Source organism: Uncinocarpus reesii, genomic scaffold (genome assembly GCF_000003515.1).
Source record: "Uncinocarpus reesii 1704 scaffold_5 genomic scaffold, whole genome shotgun sequence".
Classification (NCBI taxonomy): Eukaryota; Fungi; Ascomycota; class Eurotiomycetes; order Onygenales; family Onygenaceae; genus Uncinocarpus; species Uncinocarpus reesii.
This window is the reverse complement of record NW_003052496.1, coordinates 549,288-561,439: the sequence shown is the minus strand read 5'-3', so window position 1 is coordinate 561,439 and position 12,152 is coordinate 549,288. Positions and strand designations below refer to the sequence as shown.

General features: G+C 49.6%; 4 protein-coding genes across 4 annotated transcripts in view; 2 read left to right on the top strand and 2 right to left on the bottom strand.

The window, feature by feature from the left end:
• The window catches only part of UREG_07209 (uncharacterized protein), a gene marked incomplete at both ends in the record, with an annotated part of 3,966 nt that extends 1,915 nt beyond the window's left edge, over positions 1–2,051 (bottom strand). The window contains 5 exons of the mRNA XM_002582390.1: positions 82–327; positions 395–998; positions 1,155–1,190; positions 1,248–1,307; positions 1,348–2,051. Coding sequence (XP_002582436.1) covers positions 82–327; positions 395–998; positions 1,155–1,190; positions 1,248–1,307; positions 1,348–2,051 — 1,650 coding nt within the window. The remainder of the gene's footprint in view (positions 1–81; positions 328–394; positions 999–1,154; positions 1,191–1,247; positions 1,308–1,347) is intronic.
• Positions 2,052–2,355: 304 nt separating this feature from the next.
• Positions 2,356–4,353, top strand: UREG_07208 (uncharacterized protein; the record flags this gene model as incomplete). The annotated part of the gene is made up of 1 exon (XM_002582389.1): positions 2,356–4,353. One exon carries the CDS (start codon positions 2,356–2,358, stop codon positions 4,351–4,353), a length of 1,998 nt encoding a protein of 665 aa, XP_002582435.1.
• Positions 4,354–4,763: 410 nt separating this feature from the next.
• UREG_07207 (uncharacterized protein) lies at positions 4,764–6,546 on the bottom strand (the record flags this gene model as incomplete). Its single annotated transcript, XM_002582388.1, has 2 exons — positions 4,764–5,095; positions 5,172–6,546. The coding sequence occupies 2 exons, from the start codon at positions 6,544–6,546 to the stop codon at positions 4,764–4,766; spliced, it is 1,707 nt and encodes a 568-aa protein (XP_002582434.1).
• A 277-nt stretch (positions 6,547–6,823) lies between these two features.
• On the top strand, positions 6,824–12,080 carry UREG_07206 (uncharacterized protein; the record flags this gene model as incomplete). Its single annotated transcript, XM_002582387.1, has 5 exons — positions 6,824–7,008; positions 7,081–7,563; positions 7,618–8,232; positions 8,309–10,430; positions 10,485–12,080. The coding sequence occupies 5 exons, from the start codon at positions 6,824–6,826 to the stop codon at positions 12,078–12,080; spliced, it is 5,001 nt and encodes a 1,666-aa protein (XP_002582433.1).
• Between the last annotated feature and the right edge of the window lie 72 nt (positions 12,081–12,152).

Sequence of the window (12,152 nt, the reverse complement as noted above, 5' to 3'; positions counted from 1 at the left end):
GATACAAATGCAGGCTGCACCAGGAGACGGGTTTGCATTGATCAAGTCGCGGTTTGCGAATCTAAAGAATATTCAGGATACCACGGGCTCTCTCCGCTTGAGCAGGCAGTACTGCCCATATTTTCGCTGCATCCTCTTGGGGATGAATGGCATGTCGGGTACCCAGAGAATGCGGCCCAACGCATTCGTGCGGCTGCTATCAAGGAATGGTTTGCAGGATATTTTCTCCCATGTTTTGTCGTCGAGGATATAATGGGGTTGCAGCTCGGATGCCTCGTCTCCCGGGAAGTAAGAGTCTACCAGAAATCTGCATTGCGAGATATCGGTCTGCCGAATGTTAGTCCTCGGGCATCCGTAGAAGCCTATTCGAAGCTTGCCCAGGAATGTTACTCACGTATTTTGAAGGATCTTCTCGGTTCATGTCATTCATGCCCGGTGGTGTGTTCCATGTTCCAGCGAATATCCCGCCCTGATCCGAGTCCACGAACTCACCAGGTAACAGCCCTCTGAACTCACTTTGGATGAATTTGGCGCGTAAACTGTCGGGAAGGAAAAACGACGAAGGGAGACGATACCATTCTTTCCCAACACAAACAAAATCTCCTGTTCCGGCAAGTTTCGGGGTTTCAAGATCGCTGAAAACCTTGAGCGGAGCATTGTATGCGGTCATCATGCCCATGATCCTCAACATCCCGACGTTGAGAGCGAACAGCACAACACTGATAATCACGGCAAATTTCAACTTGATAGGAAGCCGGCCGATCAACTCCCGACGGTCGTTTGAGCCTAGGTAGACAAGCAGTATCTGCAAACCGATTGCCGCATTCAATGCAAGGAAAGGATACGCCGGATACATGAATCTCTCTTCCTTGTGCGGCTGCAAGGTAAAAATGCCAAGCCAGAGGTAAAATGGCAGTAGATATGTTATTGACCTGAGCAAGGTTTGCTTGGACGTTTGGTGGGAGCGGAATAGCGCCTGCAGGAGGAGCAGAGGACCGCTGGAGAGAGCCAATACAAACCAAATGTTGAAGTTGAGCAATAGGTTCCGCACATAAAACGTCCATGGCTCCGTACCAAAGATATCAGGTCCTTTTTTCGGCACCCACCGGAAAACGTGTATGCCACGATGGTTCCACGGACGACTATCTACTTACGGATGAAAGAGGCTATCAACGGGCAATTTCAAGGAGCTATTCCATGGTCAGCATGTGCGAATCATCAAGAGAATTTCCTTTTTTTCCCCTCACCAGAACGCCCAGACACCGAACGATCCTGTCGAAGATCCTAAAAAGGACTGGCCGGATCTCCTGGAATATAGTAGCGAGAATGAGTTCTTCCAGTACAAACGGTACCACCAAAGCTCCGGCAAACGGCCATCCGAGCAACGCACCAACCCCAAACCATAGGATACCTTTGGCGGTTTGAAGGCCCTGTCGCGAATCTAAAAACGCCGACAGCCCGAGCATGCCTGTGTACATCGCAAAGCTGGATGGCAGGAGAGCAGTCGAGGCATGGAACATGCCAGGGCTGAACAAAATTATCATGAGAAATAGCACACCAATTCTAGGGTTCAGCGTGCGTGAGATCACGGAGAACAGTCTGGTCTCACACATCGTGCAAACCAAAGCTAGCGCCATGCGGACGAAGTAGAACTGGGCTGACTTGGTACGCGTAAATATGATGGATATTTTGGCAACGACGGCATGGAGAGCAACGTATAGCCAGCTGCGGATGGAGTATTCTGGAGAGTATTCCCAAGTTTGAAGCCCGTACCCGTGCGTTAGGTAGTGAGTCGGCTCCCAGTAGTTGAAGACTTCATCGCAATCCTGGATCGGGGCCAACGCGGCTGCGAGGACGTTCGAGAATAGACACAGGTAAAAGACAACGTTCAGCGGAAGAAAGAAAGGCTGCGGAGCTGGTCTGTATAAATCATATTGACGGTTAGCTGCACTGTCTCTCGGTTCATCGCGCAGGAAGGACACGGCGCACTTTGGGCTTGTTGGTGAAGCTGCGGAGGCTCCCTTGTTAGGGGCCCGCACATTGGGAGGCATTTTGACACCCGAGCAGTAAATATCCGGGCAGGATTCAAGCGTATACACGTAGATTCTCGTCTTGATGCATCTGGATGGGGTGCAATTCGGTTGTGTTGTTGTTGGTGAAGCTCTCAGAGCTGACCTTTGTGTGGTGACCTCATCAGCGTGAAATCTTAAGCTTCGATTTATATTTTTTTCTCGCCATTTCACCAGGACTATCTTCAACGTTTCTTATTGTTAACCACCGTCTTTGGAATAATGTTTTCGAGCCGCACTTGACCTTTTTCAATCTACTTGAATTGCGAAAGTCGATTTCTTCGCAATGACGGAGACTACACCTCCAACAGCAGCGTCGCGCGACGACCGCCAGGACCCCTCTGGCAAACCACCACTCCCCGACGCTGTTGCCTCCTTGATGGAATCGGCTGATGGAGCTGCGGATGATGGTAGCAACTTTTACAATACTCCGCTCAGCGGAAGTACTCCTTTACCGCCGTCGCATATCTTCAACTTAGTCGAGAAACCTGCAGAAAAGCCTCGTCCTCAAATACCTGGGTTAAGTCTCTGCAACGAATCGAATGAACGTGAAATACAGACAGAGGAGGGACAGAACTTGGATGCTGGTGTCACGATAGCTGACTCCCTGGACCTGGTCCTCACGGCCATAGAAGCTGCTGCCAAAGAGGAATCGGAGGGGTTTCAAGGTGCAACGGCTGGGATAGACTGTGGCGCAGAGGATATAGAAATGGGCGGGACGAATCTGGATGAGAAGACAGTCGAACAAGAGGCGGACTTTTCCACTGCTGCGGAAAGTGAAACTCAAGATCAGGTATCGGCACAGCTCGTCGTAGAGGCGTCAACTTACGACGACGGCACTCCAGTCACTGGCAAAGTGCCCGTGGCCGAAAACCACCCTGAAGCAAATGGACAAAAAGAATGGGAGACCGACTCTTCGCCTTATGAGTCGTCCGATTCCTCCTCCGACTCCTCATCAGATTCAAGCGATGAGGACCCGGATTACGAGCTGTTGGATCCTGAAGAGCAGGCTAGAATTTTAATGGCTGCGGCAGGATCGGATGATGAGGATGGCAAAGACGAAAAAGCTGCCGGAAGGGCAGTGAGAACCGCTAACGAGAAGCCCCCTGAAGAAATTTTCCGAAAGCCGGACCTCGTCGTTACTCCCGATATGAAAGTCGATATGCTTGGAAGCGTTGAGACGATCGTTGACAATATCGTGTTGATCAAAGCGAACATATCCGGTGAATATCAAGTGTTGGAAACAGGCTCGGTTCTCTGCTCAGCAAACTTGGATGTTCTTGGGGTGGTATCAGATACCTTTGGAAAGGTCGAACAACCGCTCTACACCATACATTTCCCGAACCCGGACGAAGTTCAAAAGGCAGGTCTGGAAAAAGGGGTGCCGGTGTTCTACGTGGTGGATCACTCGACTTTTGTTTTTACGCAGCCGCTCAAGGGATTAAAGGGCAGTGACGCGTCGAATCTGCACGATGAGGAGATTGGAGATGATGAAGTCGAATTCTCAGACGACGAAGCGGAAGCAGAGTATAAGCGTCAACTGAAGCTCAAACGTCAACAGAAACGAGAAGGCCGATCTGAGCCTAGCAGGGGTGGCAAGCGTAGAGGTGGTCCGCCTGGCCCCTCTGGGCTGAGAAACACGGTGCTCAATTATGACGATGAGCCTCAGGACGATGGGTATAATACACTACAACGTCCAAAGGACTTGCATCAGCAGATGGGGGGTCGCGATCCGATGCAAGAAAGCCCATACCGCCCGGCTGAAAGAAGCTCGCGGGGTGGCAGAGGACGCGGAAGAGGGAGAGGATACGATCGAGGAAGAGGAGGCCGTGACAGGAATAGCGGTGCCCGACACCAGTCGCATCGAGACAGCTACCAGCAGCAGTCTGTTTCTGAGCAATCCCACCGGCAGCCTCTCCGCTCCCCGGCTGAATACTCTGCGCAACAACCGTCATATATCTCCCACCCGTCAGCCTATTCACAACCACCGCCACCCCCTCAGTCATATCCCGCAATGTCACCGCCATCCGCTCAATTCGCTTTTCAAAATTTCCCTTTCCCTCCTCAGCAACCGCCCTTTGGCTTTCCACCGCCAGGCTCTCATATTAATCCAGCTTTTTTCCCCATTCTTCTGCAGCAGCAGCAGCAGCAGCAACAGCAACATCCTCCACACCAGCAGCCTACTATATCCCCGCCAACACCGACAGTTCAGACACCAACCGACGCATTTGCAGCCGCCCAAGCTCAGATTGATCTACTAAGGCGATTGAGTGGCGGAGCGTGATGCAGTGAGACAGAAGATGGTCAAGTTTACGCTATCTTGATACTCTTGTTTCCTTGCATGTTCCGGTTTGTTGGGATCTGAAAATTTCATTGCCTTTGGAAAAGTTTGGTTTATTATCTCAGCACCAATAGTTTCATCCCACGGAATGGAGTTGGGTGGGCGGAGTGTTACCGTGATATCTAAGGAATCTTTTGGGTGTTGCATAACGCGCTTTCAGGGATAGTTAAGCTATGTTTGGTGATTGGGTTTTGATTCGTATTTTGAAAAGGAATCTCATTGCCGTTGGAGCAATGTCTATAGAGTTGATACCAAAATCTGTATATGGACCTCGTCAATAACGTTATCCTAGACACCTGGGCTATGTACGGAGTATTATATGCGCTATATTGAAACAGTTCTAACGGACCTCTTCATGTCATATTCGGCTTCATGCTCTTTGCCAACGTCCAAAAGCTCTCCATCTTAGCTCGTGTTAACATATCCTTTGCCCGCCGCATCAGTCTCGCAACCCTCGCACCAAGCCACTTGCGAAATGCTCTTGTCTTTTCTTCCCCTTCCCAGACTAATGTACATGTGTTCAGGCTTAGGTCCTTGAGTTCACCTGTCTTTTCGTCTTCCGCCGCAAGCCATGATGCCAGCGCCTCTCGGTTCCCTTCCCGGACTGCATTGGGTCCCGCGTTCTCTGTCCAGTCAATGCGATTGAGCATGAGTTTTTTGTATGCATTGATTGAGTGGTATCCACCTTCAACAATTATGAGGGTTAAACTTGGGATTCATTATGCAAATCCCAGAGAGGGTATGTTGTTCTGCATTCTTACTAATTTTGAAACGATGGCGCCCATTGGCAAGGCTGTCCACACGGTAAACAGTGACGTATATGCCCTTCAGCGCATCCTTTTCTTGTTGCTTGGCAAGCTTTTCGTGTCGTCCTTCCTTTGTCAGCTTGCGAGCTTCATTATCAGCCATGTGTTTCTCTGCGCGTTCCGCTATCTCCCGGTTTACACGAGCTTCGACGGCTGTGGGGTCTTTGACCGCCTCCTCTCCAAGAACACGCATCAGGTTCGATTTCTTGACTTTGGGTGGAGGAGCTGGCTCCAATCCTAGCCTGATTTTGGCTTGTTGTTCTTTCAGGTCCGCCATTCGTCTCTGCCGCCGTATTTTGGCTTGTTCTTTGGGAGTGAGATACATTGGTTTGGCGGGCGGAATATTTTTCTCCTGGGGAGGTTCCAAAAGGACGGGATGTTGTATATAGACAGTTATGACAGAGTCGGGAGAATCTATTTTAAGATTATTGGGATCATCAATTGCGCTGTAGTCGTTTCCATTCACAAGAGCTTCGTCCCACCATTCAATCGCAGGGGGAGCGGGAACCAGAAACGCTTTTTCAACATCTAGGTCTTCGTCTATACCGGCCTGGCGCGCTCGTTCTGCGATCCGCTTCTTCATGGCTTCCAGCTGCGCTTGTCGTCGTAAAGCAGCCGCTTGCTGAATATATTTCCCTTTTTGATTAAAAATTAGCTGACGCGAATAACGAGGACGAGCCAACGCCGTTTTTGTGCCGAGACTTGGGTCGAAATATGGGTTGTTCCTGGTTTCTTCGATCGACGGGCCCGAGAGATCCAGCTGTTTCCCTTTAGCTATAGGAATTGGGGACTCTGTTCGGCGATTCGCCATCGTTGTAGCAAACTTGGGCTGTATCGCTTGTTTGCTTCTGGCAGATCGACCATCCGGGCCTGTGTCTCCAAGAAGCGCCGGGTGCAAGCCCACGTCGAGTCCTCCCCTAGCTCTTGACAGCCCTTCATCCATTGGAGCAGGAGGTATAAGCGGTGGAGGTTGTGCTTTTAGTTGTTGGCTGGAGGCGTTGACCCTTCCTGTAGCCGCAGCGACCCGAGCTTTCATCTGCTCGATCTTGGAGAGTCCCGGACTCGCTGACGACGGCGCGGGCGACGGGGACGCTGAGGTGGCCATGGGAGCAGGACTTGCTCCCGTTTGTGCTTGAAGACGAGCCCGCACAGCTTCCGCTTTGGCTCTTGCGGCTGCGATGGCCTTCTGGATATCGATTTTCGGAGCACCTTCGCCATTGCGACTGGTAGGGGCGGGAGATCCTTGCTGGGAACGCGGCCGTTTATGAGCATTGTTTTCATCGTCGCCAACATAAGGCCGTTTCAACGACCCCCCCGGCGCATCAGCCATGATTCAACTGTGATAAACGCGGATTCCTGCCAGCTGGCTTGGTCGGAGTTGTGCTTCACGCCAGTTGGAGCGCGCGAGTTGAGCTTCTTTTTGGCGCGAAGACGATGAGTCAGCAACGCTTGGCACGAAGGTGAGCTTGAGGCGGAGAGGTGTGGCAGAAAAAAAAGATGCCCGAAACGGAAACGCGCGAGAAAGTTGCTGGCGACGAAAAGCTCACCACGCCGGGCAGCAGGGCAGAGGGCGGCGATTGAGAGCTGAGGGCTGGTTTCAAATAACAATGGCAAGCTTTACTCGGCCTGTATCTTCTACAATTAGCGGAGTGGACTTTGAAGTCCTTTCCGACAGTGATATCAAGTCGATCTCAGTGAAGCGCATCCACAATACGCCAACCCTCGATTCTTTCAATAATCCAGTTCCCGGAGGTTTATATGACCCGGCTCTTGGTGCATGGGGCGATCATGTGTATGTTGCCAGCTGATTATACCCTCCGCTCACTTGGATTGCACGCTCTCTAACAAACTATTTTCGATCTAGATGCACAACTTGCCGACTGAACGCGTGGTCTTGCGCTGGCCATCCAGGCCACGTTGAGCTACCTGTTCACGTTTATAATGTCACCTTCTTTGATCAGCTCTTTCGTCTCCTGCGAGCGCAGTGTATATACTGCCACCGATTCCGCCTGTCGAGGGTACAAATCAATGCCTATGTTTGCAAGCTGCGCCTGTTGCAGTATGGCTTGGTGGAAGAGGCCTCGATAGTCGGAACTATGGAACTCCGCAAAGGCAAAAGCAATAAGGCAGACGAGTCGGACGATAGCGATGACGAGGACGACGAGGATCTGATCGACCGGCGGAATGTTTACGTCCAAAAATGTATATCTGGCATCGCGACCGACAAAAGGAGACAAAATCATATGAAGATGGCCAAGAATCCAGCAACGGCTGAAATGAGGAGAGCTATTGTAAGGGATTTTTTGAAAGACGTTGTGAATATGAAGAAATGCGCTTCGTGCAGTGGGTGAGTCAGAAACTCGCTCAACACCATCTTTTCTGTCTATACTGACAGTACTAGGATTTCACCGCCGTATCGAAGAGATAAATACTCAAAAATCTTTCGCAAATCTTTACCACAAAAGGCCAAAGCTGCCATGGTTGCAGCTGGCTTTCAGATTCCAAACCCCCTTGTTTTGATGGAGGAAGCGAACCAACTTTCAAAAAAGCACAAGTCGATACCGAAAAAGGATAGTGCCAAGGCAGTTGATTACGATGATAATATCAGCGTTGTCACTGACACTCATGGTGCTGAGCAACAAGTATCTATGGGGAATGCGGTTTTAGCTGAAGTCGAGGAAAATAGACCATCGAGTGCGAGAGGAGAGCTGGACGATTCCCAACAGTATATACCATCGTCGGAAATCTACGCATCTATCCGTTTTTTATTCGAAAAGGAGCAGGAGATCTTGGATTTGGTCTATGATTCGCGACCTGGTTCGGCGGGGAAGTCTCATGTGAGCGCAGATATGTTTTTCATCAAGAACATTCTCGTACCGCCCAACAAATACCGTCCGGCTGCCCACCAAGGCCCAGGTCAAATCATGGAGGCTCAGCAAAATACGTCTTTTACTCGAATTCTGAAGCTATGCGACCCAGATCAACCAAATCAGCCGGGAAAGGCAAGGGGACAATAGTGAATCGGTGTCACGGATTCGAGGGTACCGCGATCTTCTTCATGCCATAGTACAACTGCAGGACGCCTTGAATAGCTTGATTGACCGTGACCGAAATCCAAACCAAGGAGCAGCAGGTATTCAGAATGAGGACGGTATCAAGCAAAGACTAGAAAAGAAGGACGGTCTTTTTAGAAAGAACATGATGGGCAAACGAGTCAACTTTGCGGCCCGTAGTGTTATTTCCCCTGATCCGAATATTGAGACCAACGAAATCGGAATTCCTCTCGTCTTCGCCAAAAAACTTACGTATCCTGAGCCAGTCACAAATCACAATTATTGGGAGCTTAAGCAGGCAGTGATAAACGGACCGGATATTTACCCTGGCGCCGCAGCCGTCGAGAACGAGCTTGGACAGGTTGTCAATCTGAAATTCAAGACCGTTGATGAACGCATTGCAATTGCAAACATGCTGCTATCACCTTCAAATTGGAAATTGAAACGTTCACGGAATAAGAAGGTCTATCGACACTTGACTACCGGAGATGTAGTGCTGATGAACCGACAGCCAACCTTGCATAAACCGTCAATTATGGGTCATCGTGCACGAGTGTTGACCGGGGAAAGGACCATTCGCATGCATTACGCCAATTGCAACACATACAACGCGGATTTTGACGGCGATGAAATGAACCTGCATTTCCCCCAGAATGAAATTGCACGGGCTGAAGCTATGCAACTCGCTGATACTGACCATCAATATCTTGTCGCCACCTCCGGGCAGCCACTTCGCGGCTTAATTCAGGACCACATTTCAATTGGAACCTGGTTCTCATCGAGAGATAGCCTTTTCGACGAAGAGGACTACCATCAGTTACTTTACAGTTGTCTTCGGCCAGAGAATTCGCACACTGTTGGCGAGAAGATCGAACTTATGCCACCTGCCATTATTAAACCTGAACCTCGATGGACCGGGAAACAGGTCATTTCCACCATCCTACAAAATGTCACTCCTGAATCTCGGGCTGGTTTGAATCTAGTAGGAAAATCATCCACGCCAGCTGATAGATGGGGGAAAGATTCTGAAGAAGGGCAGGTAATTTTCAAAGATGGAGAATTGCTCTGCGGTATATTAGATAAAGCCCAGCTTGGTTCAAGTCCTGGCGGCCTAATTCATTCAGTTCACGAGGTCTATGGCCATATTGTTGCTGGAAAGCTGATAGGAATCTTGGGACGTTTGCTCACTAGGTTCTTGCAGATGAGGGCTTTCAGCTGCGGTATGGACGACCTTCGACTCACAAAACAAGGAGATGAAGATAGGAAAAACCAACTTAAAGCGGGCGATAACCTCGGGCACGAAGTTGCTCTCAAATATGTCCTCTTGGATGAAAGCCCGATCGAGGACAAGGACGCGGAGTTGCAACGGCGACTCGAAGAGGTACTTCGCGATGACGACAAACAGGCTGGTTTGGATAGCATGTTCAACTCCAGAACAGTCAAGCTTTCATCGGATATCACATCCGCATGCCTACCCCGTGGCCTTGAGAAACCTTTCCCGTGGAACCAAATGCAGACTATGACTGTCTCCAGAGCTAAAGGTTCAATGGTTAATGCGAATTTGATTTCCTGTAATTTGGGCCAGCAGGTTTTGGAAGGTCGCAGAGTGCCAGTTATGATCAGTGGAAAGACACTGCCGTCTTTCCGGCCGTATGAAACCAAGCTTATTGCGGGCGGCTACGTCTCGGGTCGCTTCCTTACTGGCATCAAACCTCAGGAGTATTATTTCCACGCCATGGCTGGTCGTGAGGGTCTCATCGACACTGCTGTTAAGACATCAAGATCTGGATACCTTCAGCGATGCTTGATCAAAGGTATGGAAGGTTTAAGGGCAGAGTATGATAACTCAGTACGGGATACGACAGACGGAACATTAGTCCAGTTCCTTTATGGAGAGGACGGTTTGGATATCACGAAACAGAAGCACCTTCAAGATTTCAGCTTCCTGGCGCAAAATTATTTCTCGATCTATTCGCAAGTCAATGGCATGAACGAATTCAACAAGGTCAATAGCGAGGTTGCCTCTAAATGGAATAAGAGTGCGATGAAAAAGGTCAAAAAGACGGGCCAATTCGATGCTAAGGACCCGGTATTGGCTCATTATCACCCAGGTGCCAACTTCGGAAGCACGTCTGAGTCTTTTGCTGTTGCACTCAAGGAGGTAAATCTAATGGTTTCCGATTGTCTGAAATGCTGCTAACTTTGACTGGTCTAGTACGAAAAAGCAAATCCGGATAAGCTCTTGAGAGATAAAGGCCAAGGCATCGATGGAATCGCTAAGAAGGATTTCGAACATATCATGAATTTGAAATATATGCGTGCCGTGGTTGATCCTGGAGAAGCCGTTGGGATCGTTGCCGGACAGTCTGTCGGGGAACCATCAACCCAGATGACACTGAACACTTTCCATTTGGCAGGTCACTCTGCAAAAAACGTTACGCTTGGTATCCCTCGGTTGAGAGAAATTGTTATGACAGCCAGTGCTCAAATATCGACACCTACAATGTCCGCTAATTTCCACGGTCAAGTCTCTGAAAAGGATAGAGAGTTATTCGCCAAGGGCATTAGCAGACTTACTCTTGCGGAGGTTATTGATAAGCTCTCAGTACACGAACGCGTTCTAACCCAGGGCAAAGTGAAGGCGAAAATTTATGATATCCACATAGATTTGTTTTCCCCTGAAGAATACACCCAAGAATATGCCATCAAAGTTGGAGATGTGCTCGAAACACTGGAAAAGAGATTTGTACCAAAGCTGTTGAAGATGACAACAGCAGAGTTGAAGAAACGAACCAGCGAAAAGTCACTGTCCAAGTTTTCCGCTGCGCAACCGGAAATTGGGGCGTCTGTTGGGGTGGTGGAAGAAGGTCCACGGCACGGTGAAGGGAGAGAGGATGCTGATGGAGATGATGAAGATGAAGATCCGGACGATGCCAAGAGGGCAAGGTCGTCACAGAACAGGTCGAACCAAGTCTCGTACGAAGCCCCTGATGAGGACGACCAGGATGTTATTCGACGACAAGATACCCCGGAACCGGAATCCGACGAAGATGAAGATGAGAAAAGTAAGGAAAGGCAGCAGCGACGCGAAAAGCCAGGCGATGAAGATGTCGAGATGAGAGATGCTTCTGACTCAGAAGACGACTCCAAAGAGCGAGAGGAATTTCTCCGAGACAAACATGCCGAAGTGACCAGGTTTAAGTTCAATCCTAAAAAGGGTACATCGTGTGTTATCCAGCTTCAGTACGATGTCTCGACACCCAAACTCCTCCTTCTACCTCTCGTAGAGAGCGCTGCTCGTGCAGCAGTTATTCAGTTCATCCCGGGCCTCGGTTCCTGTACTTATGTGCCAGAGGAAACAAAAGTACCAGCCCACGTCCTCACGGACGGAGTCAATCTTCTCGCCATGCGTGATTACCAACACATTATCAACCTTCACACTCTTTACAGCAACTCGATCCACCACATGCTTACATTTTACGGTGTTGAAGCCGCACGAGCAAGCATCGTTAGGGAAATGGATTCCGTGTTCAAGAGTCACAGTATCGCAGTTGACAATCGCCATTTGAACCTTATTGGCGACGTAATGACTCAAAGTGGAGGTTACCGTCCATTCAATCGTATGGGAATCGTCAAAGACAGCACATCGCCGCTGACGAAGATGAGTTTCGAAACTACTGTGCGGTTCTTACGGGATGCGGTTTTGGAACGCGATTGGGACAATCTTGCTGCACCAAGCAGTAGGATTGTTATGGGGAGGGTAAGCACGGTTGGTACTGGATCGTTCGATGTTCTTGCACCAGTTGGATAAGCGATGATGGGGAGTTAGACTATTCAGTATATCATTTTTTGTTGAACGATTGAAGCTATATCACTTGTATGA